At 38.8% G+C, this 27950-nt stretch overlaps 1 protein-coding gene across 2 annotated transcripts in view; it reads right to left on the reverse strand.

The window, feature by feature from the left end:
* Positions 1 to 2243: 2243 nt before the first annotated feature.
* The window catches only part of COL4A6 (collagen type IV alpha 6 chain), a 252067-nt gene continuing 226360 nt past the window's right edge, over positions 2244 to 27950 (reverse strand). For both annotated transcript variants that reach the window (XM_063432131.1, XM_063432130.1), the window contains 15 exons: positions 26218 to 26399; positions 25686 to 25749; positions 23763 to 23837; positions 20849 to 20956; positions 17436 to 17543; positions 15365 to 15436; positions 14607 to 14732; positions 13454 to 13570; positions 10704 to 10865; positions 9980 to 10078; positions 9197 to 9346; positions 7453 to 7569; positions 6267 to 6458; positions 5337 to 5623; positions 2244 to 3820 (listed from right to left, as the gene is read on the reverse strand). In XM_063432131.1, the coding sequence (XP_063288201.1) occupies positions 3560 to 3820; positions 5337 to 5623; positions 6267 to 6458; positions 7453 to 7569; positions 9197 to 9346; positions 9980 to 10078; positions 10704 to 10865; positions 13454 to 13570; positions 14607 to 14732; positions 15365 to 15436; positions 17436 to 17543; positions 20849 to 20956; positions 23763 to 23837; positions 25686 to 25749; positions 26218 to 26399 (2120 nt within the window). In that variant the 3' untranslated portion in view covers positions 2244 to 3559. The remainder of the gene's footprint in view (positions 3821 to 5336; positions 5624 to 6266; positions 6459 to 7452; positions 7570 to 9196; positions 9347 to 9979; positions 10079 to 10703; positions 10866 to 13453; positions 13571 to 14606; positions 14733 to 15364; positions 15437 to 17435; positions 17544 to 20848; positions 20957 to 23762; positions 23838 to 25685; positions 25750 to 26217; positions 26400 to 27950) is intronic.

The following is a 27950-nucleotide window of genomic DNA, read 5'->3' on the forward strand; positions in this document are numbered from 1 at the left end:
TGTAGCCCAGCAGTAACAGCTTTTGTTCATTCTGTCAACCACAGTTCACATCTTGTTATTGACATGAAATATGTTCTCTTTTTATTATATTTGCTAAATTAAATAGAAACTAACATTGTTTGAGATGTCACATATGGGAATATTTTATTCTACATGAACCAACACATAAGAGATTAAAGTTCTTTTCAGGGAATTTAACTCACTTTTATAAATCCCTTTAGTTTCCTACCTCACTTTGAACTAGCGTGCAAATCTCATTGAGGAAGTAGCTAACTATGTCCAATATTCAGCTCAATTTCGTAGACACCATGGGCATGGGAACACAGACAATTTATGGGGGGAAACAGTGAAGTGAAAATAGGCTTTCAGAAATTTAGGCCACAATAGCCGAACTGGAAAGATTCTCCAATAATGTTCTATTATTCCACCTCTGTTATTTCGGTTTAACATTTTATATTTTTTCATACTTTCCACGATTCTCTGTTTAATGAATCAAAACTTTTATGCAGAATCATCAGGAATGCCTCATTTTTATTTGCATTTATAGTGTGCGGTGGGAGCATTGGGAGCTTTTATGTGAGGGGGGGACAATAAAACTAATACTTGTAAAAATATAAAATACTTACCATCAAAAGTCTTCTTTCTTATAACTCTTCTTCTATTCAGTCCCCAAAAAACCTAAACATATCTTATTTCCTCCCCCTATTTTGCCCTCCATTACTCATAGGGAGAGTAAAAAGAGCATGACCAGATATACAGTAGTTTGCCCCAAAACCTCAAATAGCAATGTCTTACCTTTAGCACCGTTGTTCTTGCTGACTACAGTCCCCATGAGACTAATCCATCTTTAGTTTAATGAAGCCGTTTTGGTATTTAGATCATACCCATGCAGTCTTACTGCTCAAATATCTGCCATTTAGGAGTTAAGTCACTTTTGTTTCTGTTTATGCAGCCCTAGCCACACCTCTCTTGGCTGTGACTGACACAGCCTGCATGGAAACATGGTTATATTTTTAATCGGATTCTAACTTGCTTTAGACGTTTCCTCTTGCTCTGTATATTGAACTTTAATCTGACAAAGGAGGCTCCTGCATGGTAAAGGAGTCCTGTATGGTCTAGGAGGCTAGTAACAGAGTAGGAGATAAGAAATTCTAGATTAAACAGACTGTGCAATACAGGAACCTAAAATATACAGGTTCATTTGCAGGAACTGTTTAGGAAGGCTGTGCAAGTCACATACAGGGATGTCTGACTGGGGTTGTATAAACAAAGTTATTTAACTCCTAAATGATAGAGAATTGAGCAATGCAATTGCAGGGGTATAATTTATACACCAAAACTGCTTCATTAAGCTAAAGTTATTTTGGTGCCTATAGTGTCAGTTTAAATTTATTGGTATTAGCACATTAAGTGGGTACATTCCAACAGGTTACAGGCAAAGTTTACAGAGAGGGACATAATCAAATTGCAGGGGTGAAGCCTAATGCCCCACCATCTAAAAACTTCACCAGCAGCCACTGGTAAAAACATACAGCTTACTATTCCGTTACTCCCTCCTTGTGTCTCAAATAGTTTTTTTATATAATACAAAAGGAGATTGCACGCTAGACTACTCCAAACTCCAGTCCAGTGTGCAATCTCCTTTTGTATTATATTAGTATTTGTTGGGCAAGGGAGTGCTGTGGGGTATTGGCACCTAGTTATTGTATTTATTATCTCTCCATACAGCAATGTTATAGTCAAATAGTTTTTTGGTCACATGTGCCATTACAGAGAGGACATTCCAGATCTAAACTGATGGTATGCATCATCTGCACTAGACAACCAATCCTGGACAATCGTTTCAACCTTTATTTGGCCTTGTCAGTGAGGTATACCGCACACCCCTCTAGGTACAGTGAGCAAGGGGTTCACATCTGTATTATTTTTCTAATTCAGGATACCCTACATAGAGAATATGAGAAATCTGAGAATGGGCATAAATGTAATATGCTGCTCTTTGGTTAGTCCCCACTCTCAAACCTGAACAATGAATGAGATATAATTGTCAAATTGTTGAATAAGTTTCCATTACAGGTATCAATAATTAAGCTATCATAATAATGTCTATGAAGCCTCGAACCCCCATGGTACATGGACAATTGCTGGTTTCTTGCATCCAAAGAAATTGTAGTTACATCACTGTTGGCAATTCAGTGTTATAGTGTTTTACACTTATCAAACTCAAGTACTAAAAAATAGAGTGGTGTTAATCAGAGATAAACTTTATTTTAAATTTACACAGTGGTCGTAGCCACTCCCAGATCTCTCTCTGTACAATTTTACCCTTACATTGCATTGTTGACCTCTTGCTTTGGTGTGATTTATGATGGCTTTGTATTGCATGGATAAAAATAATACAGGTTCACCTCTGTAGTTCTGAATCTCTAACTACAACCCATGAACTATCTTCTGCTGGGCTACAGAAACAAGTGTGGAGTAAAAAGTATATAAAGTAAATGACAAGCTAGCAGACAAGTATGATGGACTACAATTTACATCGATGATTTCTTTTTTTCTAGTTTGTAAATAGGGCTTTGTGAAAACATTGAACATATGTATATTTATAAAATAATTTTACCAAGGCTACCTCTGAAAGACCAGACTCTAGTGGTTGAAAAAGTAAAAAATAAATCAAATACTCAATATATATATATATAATAAAATGATAACAAATAAGTGTGGGTGAGTGAACACGTCAAATATTATTACAGAAAAAAAAACTAATTCAATCCCCTTCAGCTGCTGAATGGTCACAAACATGGTATCCTTCCGGCTACCTTTAAAGAAAGTAAATTATAATTCACAAATAATGCCTATATCATTCCTCAGGATGTGACAGGATCTGTTGCTTTGTATTATGTGTGGTTTCTGCATATTTCTAAGATATTGTTAGCACTTGCATATGTTAAATAAAATTAGCCTTGTATTACAGGAACAATAGTGATTAGCATTTCTATAGTTTTAGGTCAAGAAACAACGTGTGTTCTGTTAAGTTTTATGATGTTAAATGCTTCTTATAGCCAATACTTTCTCCAAAGACCTTTCTACTTCTTCTGAAGCTGTTGTCCATTTATTACGTGTCCAAGTGAAGTTCTTTTGGTTCAATGTTCAAGTTCCTAAAGTTTAACTTGAACTGCGTTCTTTCATTTTAAAATGATGCTAGAATGGTGAGATTTCATTTGTAGGCAGCAGTCTAGCACCATGGACCTAAATTCCTACAAGGCCTTCATGAGGTAGCCAAGAGTAATGCACAAAAAAAAGCTTAGCACCATTTTTGCAAATATAATCATTTTCAAAAATTAGCAGGTCCATACTTCATTGTACGGTGCTACACCACTCATCATTTATACTTCTGATTGATGAGGTTACAGTAGTTGGTTTTCTTTATTAGTTGTTGACTAGTCATCCCTAAACTCAGAAGCATACTTGTGATGATTGCAATGGCAGTTCTGGGTGCCATTTCCATAACTTTACTGAGCTGGGAATTTGTGAAAGAACTTCTAATTAGTCCAACGTGCTACAAATTCTTCATGCAGACTTGACAGCGACTCACACGCGTTCGGAGCTGCCCAGATTTCAGAGTTTCAGATGGGGGAGCTCCACCAAATTGTTGTGATTCCTCTACTGTGGTTAGCCAAAAACTGTACTTGTTGGCAAAGTAGTGGCAGGTTCCTCTTGCTCCATTACATTCAATAAATGGTGTGGCCCGAAAATCTTCAAGACATGAACCAGGTGACACCAAAGATTGACCACCACCCTCGGCACCTGCCGCAGTGTGCTGTAAAGATAAAATGTGTCATTTTCCATGATGGTAAGTGTGGCAGAATTCTGTACATCCAATACATCAAAGTACATACATGAGAGGCTTACATTTGCTAAACGTAGGGCAAAGATAGGTAGGAGACAGCGGAACCAAAATATAAAGATTTATTTCACTGTAAGCAAATTTTGCCAATAACTATTTTGTTACCACTCATCTGCAATCTATACAGACACGTATATCTTATCTTTCTTAAAACAAATGTAATACAAATACAATACATAGGCAAGTATTCTCAATTCCTGCTGGTTATTTCTTCAGACATGCTCATTATTGAAGGGATTTAAGTTATGCTAAATATAATATAAAGATTTTGTGATACACATTAGTCTAATGTGAAGATTTCCATTTTTTGCCTTTATTGCATATTTAGCTTGATATCTCCATTATTCAAGATTCATTGTAGCATACGTGAAGGGGACATAATTGTCAACATCTTTTGTTACTACGGTAAATACTGCAATATTTTGTCACTACAATACGTTAAAGTTGTCTATGACTTACCCCCCAATAATACACTCTTTCCTATCTCCATCAGCAGCTCATCACTGCTTGATCTTAATCTTTAGGTTCAACTATCTGTATTTTATATTTGCCTCACTGTATTTAATATTTCTTTCCTGACAGTCTAATATGATGCATAATAAAGATGACTTCATTGCCTTTTATTTTCTCCTTGCATGCTGAATTTTAAAGATGTTTTTCATTGAACACCACTGAGGCTGAAGTTTTGTGTTGCATGGGACAGGCCAGACATTTGCTTGATATCTGAAGAAATTTAATTGGTTACTCCAACCACCATGACCACTTCAGTGATTTGAAGTGGTCATGATGGTAAGTGTATGTATGTATAGTGTTTCTACTTGAAACAATGCACATACAGAGATAATAATAATTATGTGCTGGGGGCAAGTTGCACCCTCAGCACACATGATTTAGACAGCCCAGAACTCTGTTCTGGACCTCCAAATATCAATTATGTGCATAAATGACGTCTGTTGTCAGCGTGCACTTAACACTGGCAACACACATAGCAATATCTGCAATCTCTACCCTCCCACCTTCCCTCCCCGGGGGTGCTCACACCTGACTCCCTCTGACACTACCAGGTTTTTAATTTTTAAATCCTCCCACTATCTTCCCACTACCTTCCTCCGCCTCCCTCTCCTGGCCGGCCCAGAGCACACGCATGCACTCTGAGCTGGCAACTGATCCAATCACAGGCTTCTCTATGAGAGGCCTGTGATTGAACCACGCGCAGACCCAGTGACATCAGGAAGGAGCACAGAAGCAACGCTGGAAACTTCACCCCATGCTGGATTTCATGTAAGTAAAAAACCTTCTTTTACTAGTTTTAGAACGATTGGAGTGGAGGGACCTCCTCCATGGTGTCTAATAGTTCATTTTACAATGTAAAGGTCCTCCCCTCCTGCTTTAAAGGTAACCCTTTAATTGTAATTTGTCTCATAGTTACCATAAGAAAAGAGTATCCAATCCAAAGACTTCTCCATCCTTCAGGGCACTGTGGGATAGTGTTATCCTGACTGTGAACTGCGACAGCCTGAGAAGGAGCCTCACACACAGAACAGCGACTGATGTAGCTTCTAATCTGTGTGCTACCCACTGGCATCATTGGGATAGGAGCAGAAGTAGAGAGCCAGTAGGACTTGTCATTTCTGCTGGCATAGTAGCACACCTCGTTGATGTTGCAATAAATAAAAGGCATGGTGCTAAATCGAGGTAAGCAGGAACCAGCGAGACCTAGGGCCAAAAAAGTTATGAAATTAATGCATCTCTTCTTAAACACTGGTTATTTTAATACAAAGACTTGTACCACATGTGGCTGTGCTCTTCAACTACAGTCCACTAGCTGTTGCTAAACTACATGCCTGAGAATTCTTGGCTATCTCCTGACAGATTATGCGAATGCAACAGTTGTTCAGGCTTCACATAGTGGCTGTTTCTTTTTGTTCCCCATGTCATCCCCCAAATACATTTTGTAATACTGTAATACCACAATACCCACCAGCCCTAAAGTTGTGTTGGTTTGTACTTTGTCATTTCAAGAGGAAGGATATATAGAGAGCAGGTGTCCGCTTGCATTGGGGCTTTCCCCTGCTGATCAAGGACTTGTGGTTGGACCTGGCAGCTATTCAAAGTGGCTGGACTCGCCAGTAGGACCCGAATTCGATCTGGGAAATTCGCTATTCACCAGACTGAATTTACTTACGGTGAACTGCAATTCACCGCATGTTGGGTGGCAAAATGACACTCTGCTAGGTGCTTCCTTGAATAAAAAGCTTATGTCACAGTATTGACAATTTGGAAAGTTCACTCTACAGGTTTCAGAAACATTGTATACGAAATCACAATTCAATGAAATATTGTTGATTCAGCAACTCACCCAAGTCTTGGTTGTGAGCCTTCTCCTGCCCCTCCACATACAACAAGCTGTATCCATCCCACAGTCTGGCCATTCCTAGTGGACACGGTGGAACTTGTTCAGCTTGGCTGTGTTTCACAAGAGTGTAGCCAACGCTTACACTTCGGCCTGTCATACCAGGTAAACCCGCGACTCCTTGCTTTCCAGGTGAGCCTGCAATCACACAAAATACACAATCCTTATGACAAACACAATATAAGTATAATTGAGCATGGATATAATTATCCATAATTCCACAACATTTTTGCTATATCATGCAAAGATGCATCATTTACTTAAAGGACCACTCTAGTGCCAGGAAAACATACTCGTTTTCCTGGCACTAGAGTACCCTGAGGGTGCCCCCACCCTCAGGGACCCCCTCCCGCCGGGCTCTGGAGAGAGGAAGGGGTTAAACTTACCTCTTTTTCCAGCGCCGGGCGGGGAGCTTTCCTCCTCCTCTCCATCTTGATCGCGACGTCATCGGCTGAATGCGCATGCGCGGCAGGAGCCGCGCTCGCATTCAGCCGGTCGCATAGGAAAGCATTTACAATGCTTTCCTATGGACGCTTGCGTGCTCTCACTGTGATTTTCACAGTGAGAAGCACGCAAGCGCCTCTAGCGGCTGTCAATGAGACAGCCACTAGAGGATTTGGAGGCTGGATTAACCCTCATTATAAACATAGCAGTTTCTCTGAAACTGCTATGTTTATAAAAAAAAGGGTTAATCCTAGAGGTACCTGGCACCCAGACTACTTCATTAAGCTGAAGTCGTCTGGGTGCCTAGAGTGGTCCTTTAATCAATTTGGATAAAATGTATTAATTCCACTACTGTGATTTCTAGACCATGAAGATGTGAGTTTGTCCACCACTTGAAAAGGTAAATCGGTTCCTTCCTAATTTATGTGATTTATAACAAGAACCTCAATATAATACTAGTAATCAGTATGAGTTCAGAAAAGAAGTGGAAAATATAACAGCCTCTCTTTAATTGCCTTGAAGTATTTGCTACCATCAAATCTGCTGAAAGTTCATTCTAGACACTAACATCCTCTGGAAATAATCTAACACAAGACATCTCTATCCATCTGACAATAACGTAACTGCTAAACCTTCTAGTTTAATTGAAAATACCACCCTCTTAAAATGTATTCCTTGATATGTTTACCTTCAAGACCTGGAACACCTGGGATACCATCAGGTCCAGGGTCACCTATTAAACCCGGAGCACCAGATTGTCCATTTCTTCCCATTTGCCCTGGTCTGCCCGAAAAACCTTTGTCACCTAAAGATAAAAAAAACAGGTTGTATATACATACATTAAAGACATGAGTCAAAACTGCAATTTTGGCTCATACATAAATAATAGCCTCAAACAATTCTCTTCATTTATTTGACAAACACTGTGTCAACATTTTTCATCTGGGCTCTATAATGCTCCCATTTTAGCAATCTCACGTTAACTGCCTGCTAATCTATGATGTACGAGTAACAGTTTTGATATGAAGTGCATCCTAAAGAAAAGCATTTTCTGGAAGGGTCACACGAACTGTAAATGGAGCTTCGGAATTCTGTACCAGACTTAATTTGCAATGTTGAATGACAAAAACTGCCAAAGTAGCTCACAGAAGTCTTAATAAAATAAAGAATGAAACATCAACATTTCATTTGTGAATGTAGTAGTGGTCTTAAAATAAAATGTAAGGGACAATTGATAGAAGAAAAAAACCCTTGCAGACAGGGCTCTGCTACAAAACATTTCAGTACCTCCTGCACTGTTTTGCCACAAGAACAATTATCTATGTACATTATGGAACCATGCCAGTTCAAAGAGGTTCTGGTGTAAAAAGGGCACAAATATGTTAGCTAGTTAAGGACACCAGAATCCACGGGGTCTGACTTCTTCAGAGGAACCTACAGCTGATACAGCAACCTTATCAAAGATTTGGCAAAATGATCTTCAAGTCTCCATAATGCCACAACCCCTCCAAAAATCATAACATTTATTAATAAACAGAAGAGATCTGATTATTTCACCCCAAAAACCACTTTGGTAATGTGAGGAAATCTGAACTTATATACTGGCCAAACTGAATATTCTACTTCCAGCTACTGATATGACTTGATATAAAAAATGATCAGTTACCAGCGATATCAATCACACACATATTGTCAATAACGTACTAAAAGTCAAGACTAACGTCCCTGCGTTGAAATGTCTGTAATTTCCACAGGTGTAGTTTAGAAAGCAACTGCAAGCATTCTGGAAGTGGCAATTACTCTTGCCCTTAACCTATTACATGGTATTGAATCATTTAAGAAGGAGGCATGTGCAGCGGCCATAAGCATAAAACACACTTACTTGTGCTGTTACTATGGATGTCTTATTTTTTATTTCTAAATTTCCTGATTTTTTTTCTCTTTTTTTTCAAAAAAAGAATACGTTTGCAGGATGAATCATGAGTTTGTCATGTAATACATGGATATACACTGTGTAATAGTTTGCCTTTTCTTTTTATATATATATATTTTTTTTTTTGTCAATAAAAAATCCATATACAAATCAAAATTATAAAACCAAAACGAAACAGAGGGTTTGATTTTAAAAATAAAAAGCACACAAATAGCTTACATTTACATTTAGCAATAAGAATGTGTCATTACCAAAACCATGACATTGACCTGGGAAATAGGAGGTTTAAATGAGCAAAAAAAATTCCCCAAATATTGTATAAATGCAATAAAATGCCAAAGTATGTATGGCTTAATTTTCTAATTCTGCCATAACAATAAATTAAAGTTTTATGTCCGGGTGTTTTTTCAGAGTTCTTTCTCAGTAGGACTTTATGAAATGAGATTAGTGTTCGGGTACAGTGCCTGCATAGTGAATGTTACTGAATTTTCAGTCTTACCTGTTGGGCCACTTGATCCCGCTTTCCCTTGTTCTCCAGGCCCACCAGAAAATCCATTAATACCAGGCAGACCTGGTAAACCGATAGGTACTTGACTTATATCATCATCAAATGGAGCTGGACCTGGACGTCCAACGCTGCCTGGGGGACCTAAATGGTAAATTGTCAAAATGGTATTAGTTATAGAATGCACATATCATAATGTCTCTGAGAAATTCTACCAGGGCAAAATGTAAAAGCCTCATGTTTCTCCTCTAATAAGTAATCTAGTCATATGATATTTCCCTGTCTTTTTTTTCTACCCAGTTAGTTTCAATCACCCTGTGGAAACAAATCAAAATGTTGCATTGGAAAGGGCCAATATCGTTTGTTCCTTTATTTTTTCTGTGACTTAGATTACAGGTGTGTTCATTCAGATTTAATTTCTGCTTTAAATCCATTTTTATTGTTAAAAATGAGAACTTGTTACAATGAATTTATTATGTCTAGAAACTAGCAAAGTGTGGCTTATGTAACCTAAAATGAAAGCTGGAAATACAATGGACAACATTAAAAAAAAAAAAAGCAAAAGCACCCATTTCCTAATCTTGATATTGTACCCTATTGTCTATGTCACACTTATTTGACACTCTGACAAAATGGAAGCCCTACGACTTTAATTAGTAGTTGTCCCATATTCAATTGTCTGAGCTAAGACAGTACAAACAGCATGCTATAGCTTCTTTTTCAAAAAGATGAAGTATTTTAAGTGTGGACAACAATCATTTCAGGGAACAAACTTACCTTGGTTACCCTTTTCACCCTTTGGTCCTAAAAAGCCAGAATCTCCTACAAGACCTTCCTTTCCTGGGCTTCCAATAAAGCCCGGATCACCTCTGAGACCTAAGGAAGTTTAAAGGAAACAGTTAGTCATGGTGTATAAATCATAGAATGCTAACCATCTCTGTATGTTTCAGGACAATACAGGATACCATTTAATAATTTTTTTTCAAAGGATGAGCTAGAAACATTGTCTTTGATAACAGTCAAAACTGATTTCCTTACAGCATGTACAGTACTCTAGTTCCTTCTTTCATTGCATTTATACTCTTTATTAAGATGCAATTAATTATCAGCTTCCTGAATACTCATTTGTGCTTGAACACCATGATTTTTCTGATTGTTTTACAATGGGAGCAATATGCGGAACATCTGGTGAAATAGTGTAGTGGTTATTACGGGAGCTGCAGTATCTCAAAAGATATCAAGAAAAAACTCACACTTCATGCTAAGGTTGACACCTCTGAATTGGATAACAATAACATCTAGACCTCAGCATACACTTGAATACTTTGATATTATTAAAATGAATGTTAATTAATGTTTATTGGAGCCAGGTTCTGCATATTGTAGAGTTTTTAATTATATCTACACTTCAACCCATTTAGCTCATCATCTTTATTATGTTAGAGGTTGGTCCATCTAGGCAGCCTCTGATAGATAATACCAAACACATAAACGCATTTACCTTTTAGTCCTGGTGCTCCAGGGCTCCCTGGATTACCAGGTATTCCAGAATCTCCTTTGGGACCAGGTCTTCCGGGTGTGCCAGGGAATCCTGGGTTTCCCGAATCTCCTTGATTAGATGCAGGACCTGGAGGACCTCGAGGACCAGGAGTACCAGGCATTCCTAAGAAGAAAGAATAAAAAAGTGATTAATTGGTAACACAAATTGTATTATTCACTAAACAGAGACATTCAGGAATCAGTTAAGAAAGCTAGTAACTTGGTTTTAGGTTCCCTCAGTATACCTGGGTCAAAGTGCTCAGTGAAGCATGTTTGACTATTCCTATTCCATCATCTACCATGATGACTTCAACAAGTATCAGAGGAAACTTAACTCTGGAGTCTAAACTCACTGCATCACTGTAAGTCAAAAAGAGATTTACCTGCATAAGGACCTGAGTTTACCATTATCAGTGCATTTTATATTAACCTTGGAAGGATCTCCTATACCGGGGGACCACTCCACAATTAGTTACTGACTTAATTTTGGTAAATACTAAAGATGATCATTATTGGATTTCCCCATCATCATCTATCTTTAGTTTAGGGAATAAACTAACTGTCGTGATTTTGTACAGGAATAATTTCTGCCTTTAATGTATATATATAAAAATATATACGTACATAGCTGGCAGATGGTTATGACTAAATTATTAAATATTAATAAATTAAATAGACACAAATTATAGATATTGCCCACTGAAAAAGCTATTTTATGCATCACATATCTTGCTCCAAGTAAACGTTTGGCACAGTAGCTCTCAATCCAGGGCTGCTGTGAAAATGTCATAATAAATAATATAATTATATATTCCAAAACTTCTTAAAGGTTATTAACCGTTCATATGCTTGTAGAAGAAATTAAAAGGAAAGTCCGCTGCACAAATACAAAATAAGTTAAAAAAAAACCCTGCTATTTAGTAGTTATACATCCAATTAAAACATGCATGCATGTAATTGTTTTTTTTTTTTATTATTGGAGGTATATATAAAACAGCTTGTAAAAGCTGCAGATCTCTTATCTGCAGCCTTTGTAACACGTCCTCTTCTGACCCCGCCCAGACTTTCTGTGGATGTCCAATCACAGACTTCCCAATGCAGCTTTTTTCAGCTTGAGTGACCCAAAATCTAATTGTAAAAAAACTAATAACTACGTTTGTTAATGATAGAAATGAGAAGAACCAATTAACTTATTTCTGAAAGTTATGCAATAAATGTGACTAAATAAAGCAAGGTCCTTGTTTTAATAAACATTTGTTAAAGAGAAATACAGGGGATTAGAAAGAAATACAATAGTGCAATACTGTCTTGTATATTAACACTTTAATAAAACAATAACACTTTAAAATTATGCAGATAAAATCAAGCGTATCACCACTCCAGGCGCTAACGCAATAGATCTCCCCAACAGAATGATCACTTGCTTAGAAATCAGCAGGAACCAGGAATAAAATGACAATAGATGGTATTTTATTTGTTTTATTGGAATTTTGTTCCTGGCTCCTGGTGATTTTTAATCTTTGCCCTAGTAGATGAAAGCAGGGGAAATCTATTCCCTTACAACGTGGAGTGGTGATATGCTACATTTTATTTGCGAAATTGTGAGTGCAATTGTTTTATTAAAGTGTTATATATTATTCAGTATTGCACTATTTTAAAGTATTTCTTTCTGCTTCCCAATCTTTCTGTACAAGGAGGAGTGGCTGCAGAAGGGTTTATCAGTTAACCAACTATAGCCTTTAAAGGGAGACAAGCTGGGATATATCAGAGGATTGTGAGTGCAATACTATTTATATATTCCATTTTCATAACTGTACAATATTACATTATGTGCAGTATGTTATTATTTTCTGATGTACCTGAGATATTGGAGATAAATCTCAAGTTACCTACAGTTTGATAATAATATATTATAAGAGATTTTTCCGTATGTAAGTGGTGGTTTTTATACCACATTGTAGTTTCATTTTCGTTTTCATTTTTTTCATTTCTTTTTTACATTTACATTAAGAAACACTCTAAAAAGGTTTGTGAGTATATAATATTTTGCTTTTATGTGTTTTGATGATCATTCACTTTTTCTGTATTTGTTAAATATACACTAATCAGTCACAGCCTAAACACCACTTAATATCATGTAAGTCCCCCTCATGCTGCCAAAACAGCTCTGATGCAACAAGGCATGGATTCCACAAGATCTCTGAACATGTCCTGTGGTATTTGGAACCAAGACATTAGCAGTAGATCCTTTAAGTCCTGCAAGTTGTGAGGTGGGACCTCTGTGGATTGGATTTGTTGTTCCAGCACATTCCACAGATGCTCACGTGGATTGAGATCTGGGGAATTTGGAGGCCAAGGCAACATCTTGAACTCTTTGTCATGATCTTCAAACCATTCCTGAGCAATATTTGTAGTGTGGCAGGGTACACTATCCTGTTGAAAGAGGCCATTGCCATCAGGGAACACCATTACCATGAATGGGTGTATGTGGTCAGCTACAATTTCTAGGTAGGTGGTACGTGTCAAAGTAATGCCAGGTTTCAAGGTTTTCCATCAGAACATTTACATAGCACTGCCTCTGTCGGCTTGCTTTCTTCTCATAGTGCATTCTGCTAACATTTCTTCCCCAGGTCAACAACACACATGCAGCTGACCATCCACCTGGTATAAAAGCTGTTGTCCGAGGTTTAAAGCATTAATTTGAAATCATACCCATTTCCCCATCTCGTCCAGCGGGTCCAGGATCGCCAGGTCTACCCGGGATATTGGAGGGAAATGTGGGTCCTGGTGGTCCAGATAGACCAGGAGAACCAGGAGCACCAGGTCCACCTGAAGAAAATACCAGTTAGAAAACAATGTCAAATTTTACATAGTTAAACAGGGTTTTAGATAGATCTGTAATTTTGCTATTTTCTACATGAAACTATAGCTATAATATAATCTAGGCATGTTATTATCATTTACCTATTTTGTCTGATGTTTATGGAAAAGCATCTTGTGAGTTATGATAAATACCTTATTCCATAACTTAGAGTTGAGAAAGAACATACCTCAATAATCTCAAAACTAGTTTAGGTTTAAAAACTAGCACATCTTGGGTTATAAAAGGCTGATTTGTTAGACGGGTTGACTCATTCACTGTCCTCGACTGTAAGGGAATGTTAAGAAACCCACAAACCCCTCCAAATTGGACAACAGGGGTTGAGAACATCCAAGACGACTGCAATTTCTTACCAACCCATCCAAAGCTTACTCAATCCATCCCTTATCCTAACCAACACAGCCTGCTCTCCCTTGCAATCACCTCCATCTAACTCCTTGCAACAAGGCGCACAACCGAGACTGCTTACTTCTTCCTTACTAGCCTGGGATTGTAAAATCTCTACTGTTATGTGGTCTTGCATTGTTACAGCAGGTGTATAAATGTATATTTACAAGTGTCCCCTCTGCTAAATGAATGCCAGAATGGATCATAATACTTCATTCTTTGTGGGTTTTCAGGCCTCATTATAAAGTAAAAGACAAAATAAAATCAGACACAGAATGCATTTAAATGCTGTTTAAATGTGTGCTGGAAAAACAAATATGTAAAACAACCATATACAGAATAAGACTAATTATACTGAGCAGTTATACTGTGAAAATCAAACAAACAAACAAACAAACAAACAAACAAACCAAGCAAAAGAAGCTTAAGCTATAAATGTGGCTTGTATTTGACCCAACACTAGGAAATAAAACAGAACAAAAAGATACAATAGAAATAGATACATATTTATTACAAAATATCATGATAATAAAATGTGATGGTTGTTAAAAAACAAAATATGTGAAACATAAAAAGGTTTAAATGACATAATTTTACCTGGTTCACCACGTAATCCTTTGAAGCCTGGAAATCCTGGCTGACCTGGAGATGTGCTTGGAGAACCTGGTTCACCTTTTGGACCAGGTAGTCCTGATGATCCTGGTCGTCCATTTTCACTGAGCCCTAGATACCCAAACAATTTTTATTTAAACATTTGAACCCCCAGCTTCAGCTCATCATGTCATGCTCGTGGCGAATCACTTTGTTTTAATACACTACTAAAATATGAGATTTTAAAAAAACATTCCAATGTTCTAATCTAACCAGTAGAGAAATAAATAACACTTCACTATCTTTAAGACCATGTGGAACACATACCTACATGCATGAAACTAAGCATGTAACTAAAGGGTTTACATTTCACAATTACTCATGTAAAGAGGCAGCCAAATTCATTTTTCATGATGGATATATTGGTTGTCCTTTATTGCTCTGTGAATAGCTATTCAAAGTTATGTTGAAATGACAAAGCAGCAATCTTCCACTACAGGAAGAGTACATGAAGGGTTAACAATGGAGTCACATATAATATTTTTATTGGCATATTTACTTACCTTAACTGAGGATTTTTTATTTTTTTTTAATCTTTGGGACTATATACTAATTTAAAAGCTGGCTGCTTTAACTGAAGGGAAACCCAATATTAACACAAAGATGGAAGCTTCAATCACACGTGGAAAGTACTGATATGTACAAGTAAATATATGCATTAGTACAAAAAAACACATCAGCAATGTTGTAAATGTCATATTTACCAGGATTTCCAGGTAATCCTCTGGTACCAGGTAATCCATTTAATCCATCCAAACCAGGAGGTCCAGGATATCCTAAAAATAAAAAACAGATTGACTAGTTGCTCTTTAAATGACCCAGTTTACACTGTAAAGAGATGCTGTTGCATCTTTTCACCCAGACAGGCCTTTGTCAAGGTCCTTCAAACTGTATCATGGACGAAACATTGAGTGAGAAGGTAAACAGTAGTCCTGCAAGAATCTGATAGCGTTCAAGGAAGGACCAAAACTGTGAAGCTATGAATGAAATTACATATTTCTTCAGTGGTGGAGAAAGTCATTTAATTTATCAAAACAATTTCATTAGATTGGGCACTATGATAGAGAGCACTGTATACAGAGTATAGATCTAATGCTTGATAACAAATTGTCTTCACACACCTCATTGAATAATAGGACACCCACAAAGCATACAGTGAGGGGGAAAAGTTTTTGATCCCCTGCTGATTTTGAACATTTGCCCACTGACACAGTCTACAATTTTAGTGGTAGCTGTATTTTAACAGTGAGAGACAGAATAACAAAAATCAAATCCAGAAAAACAAATAAATTGATTTGCATGTCAATGAGTGAAATAAGTATTTGACCCCTTCGACTTAGTACTTGGTGGCAAAACTCTTGTTGGCAACTACAGATGTCAGACGTTTCTTGTAGTTGACCACCAGGTTTGCACACATCTCAGGAAGGAATTTTGGCCCACTCCTCTTTATAGATCCTCTCTAAGTCATTAAGGTTTTGAGGTTGATGTTTGGCAACTCAAACCTTCAGGTCCCTCCACAGATTTTCTATGGGATAAAGGTCTGAAGACTAGCTAGGCCACTCCAGGACCTTAATGTGCTTTTTCTTGAGCCACTCTTTGTTGCCTTGGCTGTGTGTTTTTGGGTCATGTTCATGCTGGAACACCCATCCATGACCTATTTTCAATGCCCTGGCTGAGGGAAGGAGGTTCTCACCCAAGATGTGATGGTACATGGCCCCGTCCATTGTCCTTTTGATGCAGTGCATAATGTTTCCACCTCCATGTTTGACGGTGGGGATGGTATTCTTGGGGTCATAGGCAGCATTCCTCCTCCTTCAAATACGGTGAGTTGAGTTGATGCCAAAGAGCTCAATTTTGGTCTCATCTGACCACAACACTTTCACCAAGTTCTTCTCTGAATCATTCAGATGTTCATTGGCAAACTTCAGACGGGCCTGTACATGTGCTTTTTTGAGCAGGGGGACCATGTGGGTGCTGCAGGATTTCAGTCCTTCATGACGTAGTGTGTTACCAATTGTTTTCTTGGTGACTATGGTCCCAGCTGCCTTGAGATAATTAACGATCCTCCTGTGTAGTTCTGGGCTGATTCCTCACTGTTCTCATGATCATTGAAACTCCATGAGGTAAGATCTTGCATAGAGCACCAGACCGAGGTAGAATGACAGTTATTTTGTGTTTCTTTCATTTGCAAATATATGCAACAAATGTTGTCACCCTCTCACCAAGCTGCTTGGCGTTGGTCTTGTAGCATATTCCAGCCTTGTGTAGGTCTACAATCTTGTCCCTGACATCCTTGGACAGCTCTTTGGTCTTGGCCATGGTGGAGAGTGTGGAATCTGATTGATTGATTGCTTCTGTGGACAGGTGTCTTTTATACAGGTAACGAGCTGAGATTAGGAGCACTCTCTTTAAGATAGTGCTTCTAATCTTAGCTTGTTACCTGTAGAAAAGACACCTGGGAGCTAGAAATCTTGCTGATTGATAGGGGATCAAATACTTATTTCACTCATTGACATGCAAATCAATTTATAGATTTTTTGACATGCATTTGTTTCTGGATTTTTTGTTCTGTCTCTCACTGTTAAAATACACCTACCATTAAAATTATAGACTGATCATTTCTTTGTCAGTGGACAAACGTTCAAAATCAAACATTTTTTCCCCTCACTGTACCAGTGGAGAACGTTACTACTAGAGTAAGGTATAATGTTCTATTAATAAAAGGGATGAACTGCTGAGAGGAGGTATCAGATAAAACAAGTAGAAATGCCATACCTTTTACACCTGGGGATCCCGAAGTTCCAGGGAATCCTGGAGATCCTGGTGATCCTGGGTTGCCTACAAATCCAGGATTTCCTCTAAATCCCTTAAGTCCTGGATTTCCTGAAGATGGAGCACAATATAGTCATTAGTTACCATGTTTAATAAGGTTCACACTTAGCATTGCACAATAGACCTTTATGTAGACCCAATGTTAGAGATAATGCTTAGCTATAATATAGCTAAGACAAAAACATGTCTATCTATCTATCTATCTATCTATCTATCTATCCAGACTTTTTCCATCATAAAACCCAATATATCACAAATTTCACTATAGAATTAACCAGCATCTTCCAATAGCTAGGTACATGAAAATACTTTAAATGTGTCATAAAGAGCTTATTTATCTCTATTACTTTAACGCAGAGTGTTTTAAACCAATTAGGTAGATAGATAAATTATGAATCAAAGTGAATCATTCTTGTAGATTCCCCATATTTTGCATCATGTTTCAAATTACACATGAGAAAAGTGCATTCCTCCAACTGCTACAGTCCACCAAGTGGACAAATGCTATAAACATTTGCCGAGATATTTAAAAAAAAAAAAAAAGGCAAAAATATGCAAAACGGGGGGCGGTGCCGGACCGCCATGCTGAGCGGACGCACAGAGAAATAGCTCCTGAAAATCTATCTAACTTTAGCCCCTAAAACCCAGTAAAACCCAGCAAAAATCGTACCAGACAACCTGCAGCTGTGCCCCGAAGTGCAAGAAGCAACCCTGGTCCCGAAGAGAGGCTTGCCGTGAGGTTTAAGTCCCTCGGTGGGGCGATCCCGGCCACGCAAGATGGAGATCGCTCGGGCGGTGAGCGGGGTGGACGGCCGCTGCCCAGCTATCCTGCCCACCAGCGGTACGGCAGAACCAAGTGGCTAGGCGGGTTTGGCCCTGTTCCCCCTCCCCCTCTGGGCCGGCAGGGGTGATCCCGGTCCCCATCCCGTGACCCAATGAAGTGCCATAATACCAACGAGGGTCCGAGTCAAGATGGCAGAGAGCGCCAGACGCACCCCCCTCTCCTGCTCCCACACGGAAGAAATGCAGATCATATCAGAGAGGGTACTGGCAAGTAAGAGCCAAACTCCCGCGAGCTCAGAAGGAGCGGCAATGGAGCCCGACACAACGGCGGGTACAGACCCTGAAGAGGGAAAGCATTATAAAGCACAGGACTAACCTGCCACATCGCCCAGCTTCCCGCAAAGGGCCTGAATCAGAAGGTCTGCCCACCCACATCCAATATGCAGAGGCTCTCTCCAAACCTAAGACAGGCACTCAGCTGAACAGAAAGGGACCCAAGAGGGGAATCTAGACCCCCCTTACAACACCACCATCTGGGACTATGAGCACAGCGGTAGTCATTAAGCATTCGGCCTCACTACAGTGACCTATGCTGTAAACCGAAGGGTCGCCATAAATGTCAACAAGAACTCTTGCTGACTCAGGGTTAACATGGGGTGGTAACTTTAAGTGCTGTATTCGTTAACCACATCTATAATGTCTGTCTCCCTAAACTACCATGCATAGGCCACAGGGCTCATATTACTAATTACTCTTGTTCAGCATGTTTTAAGAGCACTAGAATGTAATCATAATAGACACTAACCATAACATGTCTTATCAATGCAGCACACAATATGACTTAAATTGTCTACACAATGTAGTGCTAAGCAGATCATTAGCAGCATTATGTTTTTGACCTTCTGAAACTCAGTTATATGTGCTGTAACTTATCGTTACTCCACAAGCCTTGAGATATTTAAAACTATAAAAATGTGCAAGTTTAAAAAAAAATTACACTCCTAGAGACCAATATAACAACATAGCATATAGGTCATTCTACCCATACAACTACGTCTTCTTTATGTAGAAAATATGTTATGCCCTGCTATGCCAAGCAACTACTGCTAAATGTTAAATAACCTGAGAGTAATAGTGGATGACTCTAGTGAATGTATAAAAAATATGCAAAACATAGGGAGAATTTACATTGAAATGGACATGTATGTTTTCTTTATTCACTGAATGCCTTATTCACAAACAAGCAACACCTAAGCACTGAGCAACAATTGTTCTTCAAGCCGTTACACCTGTCTTTGCTTCTTTAGAACCGCTATCTTTAGCCCCAGTTTGAAACCCAAAAATAAGTTTAGTAAGTCAGAATACCTACACAATATTGGTTCATAAAACCACTTTCAGCTTAACAATACAATTGATTTCTTGAGTTCTAGAGTTTAGAACTAAAATAGCATACATAAGTCAATTGCCTGACAACCTTTAATTTACAGGGTCGTTTCCATTATTGAGACAATGTCCAATGCACAACCATTCACTCTGACCCCAGCATTGAGGCAGGTGTACAATGATCCTGCCTATATCAATATCTTTTATATGAAAGCTATATTCTCTATAATGGGCATCACGAATGCCCAGTTCACCTGTCCAAATATTTTTTCAACATCATTGGATAGCAGCAGAAAAGGGGCATTTTTTTTTAACAAGATGTATTATATGACGTTTAATGGATATGGGTTGTCTAAAGATGGGAGCATTCATTGGATTTGTCTGGCTACAATGTTTTGCAAACAGTTTGATGTGGCTTTGCCCCTTTTGGTGTCTTTGCGATGTCTCCCTATAGTAAAATTACTGCTTAGAATGCGGTGACCCAGTGGTGCAGCTGAGGGTAATTATACTGACCTGATGGATGCCCCCCACATTTTTACCATCTTAGATCCTCAGTTCCTGGCACTAAATCTGCCAAGAGACCACGTCACTGCTGTATTGTCCCACATCTGCGAGAGTACAACACTGATGTCTATGAAAGATCCCAAGAGCCTCCATATATCTTGTCTGACGATGAGTGAGATAATGCCTTATTCACACAGCCATTGCTAGTGATAGATGTGGGAAGTGACAATTCTGGGAAACCCCCTACTTTGTCTTATTGTATCTTTTGACTGCAATAGAATTTTAGAGAAATTCCAACACATTCTTTATAAGCATTTTAGAAAGATGTTTTCCTTATGATATGCTCAAAAGTTTGATTTATCAGTGTTAAACAATATTCAAGCAGTTTAAGAATGAGTAAGGGTCCCTGACTTCCCATTGCTCCACCTCCCATTGGAGGTGTGGTTAAGACAGACAATACACTCTTCCTTCTAGCCACAGCTATTCATATCAGCAACATGCACAGGATGGGTTGAAAGTGGTCACTCTCAGCCAATCACAGCCTCCCACTGCTGCTCAGGCTAATGCTTTCTATTTGCTGGGAACTTTTGTATCAGATTAATCTCAATTTAAGTCTAAGTGTTGTTGCACACCATTATACCTTGTTGAGGAGAACTCCATGGAATATATATACATATATACAGTACCTGGTGATCCTGGTCGACCTAGTTCTCCAAAAGAACCCTTTTGTCCAGAATTGCCTGAGATTCCAGGTGATCCACTATCTCCTGGAGGGCCATCAAATCCTCTTGCACCTAAAATAGACAATTTTTAAAATGGTAAAAACTTTGACACTGCCATAATATTAGCTAGATATATTTGTTTAATAACTGCCCCAACATGTAAGTATCATACGTTTATAAATTATTTACATAAAAGGTTGTAAAAATAAAATAAAATAGTGAAACAATCTAGTTAAGAATGTTGTTTGTTTGGGTTTTTATTCCTTGCTAAACAGAGGCTTGGGATGCTTGGACCCATTAAATGGTAAAATGGTGGATCATCACCACTTACAATTATTAGAACTAACTCAAGGCACATCAATTTACTAGAGCCCAATGCTTTTTTCTAGTGTTGTAGACAAGTAATGCCAAAATTACTATATACTAACTTGCTCCAACGCAAGTTAAAGTGCTGGAGTTAGATAATAGTTAACTAACAAAGGCCTTCATTTAATATTTTTGGATCAGCTTTTCAACTTTTCAAATGGTTTAATTTTCTTGGATAAACTTTTAAAATTATGTTTTTCTTTTTTTGATCATTCAATGTTTACTGAGTGGCAAATTAACAAGCGGTACAGTTTTACATAGATATTATTAGGGTCAGTGACTTAATACAGACAAATTCAGCAAAAAAGAACTTAATGAAAAGATGTACAGCAATCAAAAACTAGGATTGTAGTCCGCCGTTATTAAAGAGAGCCCCACTTTATGTGGTTGATGGGTTAGACAAGACTCCATGGAGGTCATACTCAATAAGAGTCTTTCATTGCAGCCAGATAGCCCCATACCTCTGGTAATTATCAGAGGCAGTCAACTCTAGGTCTTCAATTGATCAGATGTCCTCCATCCTTAAAGTCCATTCCCTAATTGATGGGGTAGAGTACCTCCTCCAGCTCGCCGCAATCAAACTGCGGTCTACGTTTATAAGGTGTGGTAGATTTAAGTGCTTGTATTTGCCTATTGAGTGTGGGTACATGTGTAGAAGAAACATTTCTGGATTATAAGTTCTGTTCATTTTGATAGGACTTGGTGTGCATGTTGCCAAAATGGTTGAATACGGGGGCACTTACACCAGATTTTTCTGTGTGATCCTAGCACTCTGGGCTTGCAGAGGGAGTATAATTTGAAATCTTTTAAGGGGTTTGGTACCATTGAGTGAGGATTTTATATCCTGCCTCTTGATATGTTGTACATATAGAGGATTTATGAGTAAATAAAAAAACCTTATTCCACTGTGTGTCATCTAGATTAATGCCAAGATCTCTTTTCCAAAATCTTGTGTACAAGTGAAGGGCGCTCAATAGTGTGCTGTTAAGTAGTGAAACCATGTGAAGGTGGATTTTGTTGTGTGCACAGCTGTTAAAATGTTCTTAGTGCCCTTCTAGCATCTGAGGAGTTAAGTGTACTATTTAGGAGGAGTTGAATTAATCATAAATGTGATGTCTGTGCACATAAGTCTGGCAGTGGTGTTATAGTTTCTATTGTTTTCTTCCATATGGTACCTTAATTGTTGCAGTTGGTGGGTATGAATTCTGGCCAAGTTTTCCATTGCAGTGATAGTCAAGTGCTGGGATTCTATCAGGGCTTCTGATGCTGTGACCCCTGTTTCAAGCCTGTCTTGCTTCAATCAGTTCTGTCTGGCATGTTTATTTTATTTCCAAAAGTTTGACAAGTCTTCCTGCTTTGGATGGGAGGTAAATAGGGAATACCAATCTGGTTGTTATGTTAATTGCGCTGTAGAGCAGCGTGGTGATACCGAGGCCATGGAGGTTGGAGACGAAGGCATAATATTGTCTTTACTCTGTTCAGAGCAGGGGACCACTGGCACCTGCAAATAATTGCGGATGGAAGCAGACTGGGGTACCCTCTGCGGTCTGTCATGTCTGACCTTTTAGATCTCCCCATGGGTAGAAGTAGGTGTTTATGAGGCGCATCTGAGCGTGCCAGGCAGTGGAGCTCAGGAATCAGGCAGCCATTCCCCTCAAAATGATTTAATATTTTGATATTTTTTGATATATTGATATATATTTTTAATATATGTTATGTTGTTTGATATTTTAATAGTCAGAAAAAATATTAAATTAAGGCCAATGTTAGCTAATAGTTGAGCTATTGTTTTTTAAATTCTACAGTGCCATCCGCATATGACTGTAATTTTTACAATATACGTAGTATATTGAAACCTGAGACAACAGAAAAATCAAATGTAAAGACATTCTGGCACAGTATTGGCACGCCATGCAAATTACTAAAGATAACCCATGTTCACGTAGCTGTATGTGAAGCGCAACCGAGAAAAGTGTGTTTGTACTTACATTGGTGCACACCTTACATTAATAGAAACCTTTTATAGTATTTACTGGAGTCTGTAATAATGAAACTGGCATCAACAAAAAGGTGTCATTTTCTTTTCAAATTAGGTGTTTCAGCTTTTTACATTAAACTACTTCCACATTGCTTTTGTATACAATTCTCAAATTAATTACTGAATTTGTTCCAAAATGGGTATGCATTGCAGACATATACTATGTCTGTGACATAAATAAATACTTTGATTTACTTATTTTGTGTTTAGTTAATAAAGTGAGAATTGTTGGGGATTCAAAGTGAATTACAAATAAATGTTATGCTTCCTGTTCAGCAATTTGGGCATTGAAGTTGAAATTCACTCTCAATTAACTTTGGCTTCCCGACAATACTCAATTTAGTGAAAACCACATATATGTATATACAATTTTCACACATTCATTCTGTGTGACTGGATATATCTGTCATCTCTGTATGTCAGACAGATAACCTGTTGACTAGGCATGAATTTAAAAACACAAAAAGTCATTACCTTGACTTCCAGCTGATCCTGGCTCTCCTTTACTTCCCCGACGTCCATTCTCTCCTAGAGACTCACCTTGTTCACCTAAGATAAGAGAAAAAAAAATGTGTTAACTTGCTTATAACTTTAAGCTACAAAAGTGTAAAATCAGAAGTTCATTTTTTTGACACTGAGCACAATTCATTAAAGGACCACTATAGACACCCAGACCACTTCAGCTTAATGAAGTGGTCTGGGTGCCATGTCTATCTAGGATTAACCCTGCCTGCTGTAAACATAGCAGTTTCAGAGAAACTGCTATGTTTACTTTAGGGTTAATCCAGCCTCTAGTGGCTGTCTCATTGACAGCCGCTAGAGGCCTTCCGCGCTTCTCACTGTGATTTTCACAGTGAGAAGACGCCAGCGTCCATAGGAAAGCATTGGGAATGCTTTCCTATGGATTGGCTGAATGCGCGCGCGGCTCTTGCTACACGCATTCAGCCGATGACGACCGAAGGAGGAGGAGAGTCCCCAGCGCCGAGGGAGCCCGGCGCTGGAGAAAGGTGAGTGTTTAACCCCCTTCCTCCCCCTTCAGCCCGGCGGGAGTTTGTTTTCCTGGCACTATAGTGGTCCTTTAAGGATGTCTAAAAAGCAGCATCTTCTTTAATTTTAGGGAAAAAGAACTAGAATTCTGCAATTGTCAGCATTGGCTGCCCATATTGAAATGTTAGATGAAATGGTTATGGTACATGCAGGGTTTATTTAATCCCTTCTCGAAATGCATGACTTGGGAACAATTATAGATAACAAGCTAGGCAACAGTATGCATGCCAGTCTGCCATTGCAAAAAGCTAGTAAGGTACTAGCTCCTTTTCATTTGTAAAAGGAGCATTGATTCATGTGATCAAATATAATACATATATATGAAATATAATTTTGCTTCTTCATAAATCAATGGTAATACCCAATTTTGAATATATGGTGCAATATTGGGCGCCAGCTTTAAAGATGGATATTGCAGAAATAGAAAAAGTGCAAAGGCGAGCTACAAAATTAATAAGGGGGGTGGAAAACATTAGTTATGAAGAAAGGCTAGAAAAACTGCATTTGTTTTCTCTGAAAAAAGGCACCTCTGAGGGGATATGATAGCACTAATGAAATATATACACGGTCAGTACAAACCGCTGTACCATGTGCTGACCAGTTTATTAGTAGGAATATACAACAGGCAAGAGTTCTTATTGCTATTGTTATCAGTAACTGCAATAATTACAATTGCAGGGTTAAACTGACAGGGACACTGCGCTCAGACCACTTCAATGAGCTAAAGTGGTCTGGGTGTCTAAAGTGTCCCTTGAATATGTATGTGAACAGGTTGGTTGTTGGTCCTATTAGAAATCTAATTGCCTTTATGGAGTTAATAATTACTTTTCCCCCCCTTTTTCCAGCATAATTGGAAAAGTCTACAATTGTTCGTTTTTGCCTTCTTTTAGATCAACAGCATAAAAAAATGAGTTTTGGGGATTGAACTTGGATACCCGTCTTTTTTTCGACTGTGTAACTATATTTACAACACTAAAGAAAGGAAGCTGAGATAAAGGGATATCCAAGAGATCCCATGCCATTTAAGTTAATCATGCTACAGGAATAGACTAAAAACAATTAAAGGGTTACTCTAACCCTTTATAACACGTTATTTTAACCTACAATGCCCTATTGGGCAGTAGTAAGTAGGTCCTCCTTTTAAAACCTGAAATAAGAAATGAAAGTGTGAGGTGTTCAAAATGATCAATTTTTGTGTTCACACGTCACTATGGGCAAAAAATACTTTATGGGGTGGGGTTGAGAAATCCAAAGGCATGCAATGATGAATGGAAAACTTTGATATTGTAGATTGAATGCATACAAACTACAAGAGTAGTTTACTGTTACTATTTAAGTTATAATTCTTACCTTTAAAACCTGGTTGACCAGGACTGCCAGGAAAACCTGGGGATCCAGGAGGTCCGTCATCACCCTATAAATTATAATGTAATATTAAGGAATATAAAGGAAGCATACATATACATTTCTCTGGATTTCAAACATGTTTTGAAGGGTACATGTTTTATTACCTAACTCAATGATCTCGTTTCATTTACCTCTGGAAGAAAAGCTGGATTAATCTTGCACTGAAACTGTTAGCTGTTGGTCCTAAAATGACTAATTGGAGTAGGACAAATTCAGGCCAGTTCTGGTATGGGTTCTCCTCTGACGTTGCGACTTTTATTCGAATTGAAACTTTGAATTGCGTCAAATCGTCTCAAATGATTATAGATTAGTTCGCTAATGCAAATTTGGTACTTAGTAAAATTCCCTTCATACAATAACTATTTGTATTAAGAGTATTTTTTATTATTGTACCTTTACTTATTCCACTATTTCTGTGCTTTCCTTCATTGAGTTTTTTTTTTAATTAATACTTAAAACCATGAAGCCTACTTACAGTTGGTCCAGGCATTCCAGGAAATCCAATTATTCCAGGTTCTCCTTTTGGTCCAGAGAAACCAGGTCTTCCAGGAGGTCCGGAAAGCCCAGGGTCCCCAGGCGGACCCTTTTGTCTGCTTGGGCTACCAGGTGTACCAGGTAATCCAAGTGCTCCTGGGGGACCAGGCATACCTTTATCACCTAAAAAAAAAACATGATTGCATTTACTTAACTACATGTGTGCAGTGAAGAACATTTAGTTTGTTAAATTTTTATTTTTTTTAATTTTATTTTTTATTCTTTATTTTTGTGTGCAGAGTAATACATATAGCTTTGCGAGGCCATAATAGTAGTAACAAGCGTTCGATACGACATACATAACATGTTCATGGTCTTGATGAGTAAGCACATTTTTGTTAATAATAGGATTGTTACAAGCTAGATAACATACGTCCAGGATGCTATATTGCAGTAAATGCTCTAAATTATGTTTACCAACTGGACTGTGAGAGTGAATTAAAGAACAGAGTAATACAACGATTATCAAAGAGAAGTGGTCCTCTGTACACATAGGTTGGGCAAACCAGTCATACCATCTGGTATATGTCATGTAAAGTTTAAACTGGTTAGAGGACGCATAAAACAGGCTTAATTAGCTGAGCAGGGTGGGTGCCATCTAAGTGGGGCCGTCGTATATGCGTGAAAACCTGTCAGTTATACCATTAGGAGAGGTACATTGAGGCTATTAATTAGACATATGTTGAGACTAAACAGATTACTGAGAACCATGCTTAAATAAAATATGAGAATTCGTAGGTAAGATCATGCTAATGTAAAAGTAAAAGGTTTAGGTTATCTTAAAAAATGTAAGGGCAGATTTGCTAACTTAAACTGGGCTATAAGGCAAGTAGTAGGTCGGTTATCTTAGGAAAGTCTCATTGGGGGTCATTACTGTGTCCTCAGTGGTTGATGCTTACAGTCTCTGGGGTTCACCCGACTCCGGCTCTCGGCTGGAACCACTTGTGCTCAGTAGGAGTGTCCGTGCCCCCTAGCACCTGCTGAGGCTTCTGCTGTTGGTAGTGTGCCTTGTGTGTGTCGGTTCTGGTCTGCTGTGGCATCCCCGGTCCTGACTGTGGTGAGGGGCAGGTGTTGGCTAGATGCGTGCCTGGTGGCTGAGTGACTCTGCCCTTCGGGTCTGTTCCGGCTGAGCTGGCTGTACGTTGGGTGTAAGGTGTCCGTGGGCTTTTTATCCGATAGCGGTACCATGCTGGTTGCAAGCTGTTGGGACCGTACACGGTGGCTGATGGTTTGTGGGCATTTCCGGCGGGTGCTTTGGATGCCTGTGCCTGGCCTCTGTGTGGCAGCTGCGGGCGGGTAATGCCCGGTCTGCACTTCGTCCGTCGGGTCCTCGTGCCCTGTGGCCATTTTTTGGGTTGCAGCGCTTAGTCCGGGTGATCCGGGTGCTTTTTAAGGGGTGCGCAGGAACTCTTTGTGTTTGAGGCTGATTCCTGTGTGGGGTGTGGGTGCTTAGCCCCAATTCGGCACCAGAAGAGTAGGCAGACTGCCTCCCATTTGGCCCTGAAAGCCTCCGCCCAGGCCTCATCTGTCTGCTGTTGCGGGTTAACAGCTCTGCTGTCGGCCATCTTGGCCATGCCTCGTGGAGCTGTTTGGGCACCGTGGTTCAAGGTTGCATCCCAGAGGTGCATGCTTGCTTTAGGTCGGTGGACCTGGATGAGCCCCACCGGTCCAGAG

The sequence above is a fragment of the Pelobates fuscus genome, chromosome 9, assembly GCF_036172605.1.
Source record: "Pelobates fuscus isolate aPelFus1 chromosome 9, aPelFus1.pri, whole genome shotgun sequence".
Lineage (NCBI taxonomy): Eukaryota > Metazoa > Chordata > Amphibia > Anura > Pelobatidae > Pelobates > Pelobates fuscus.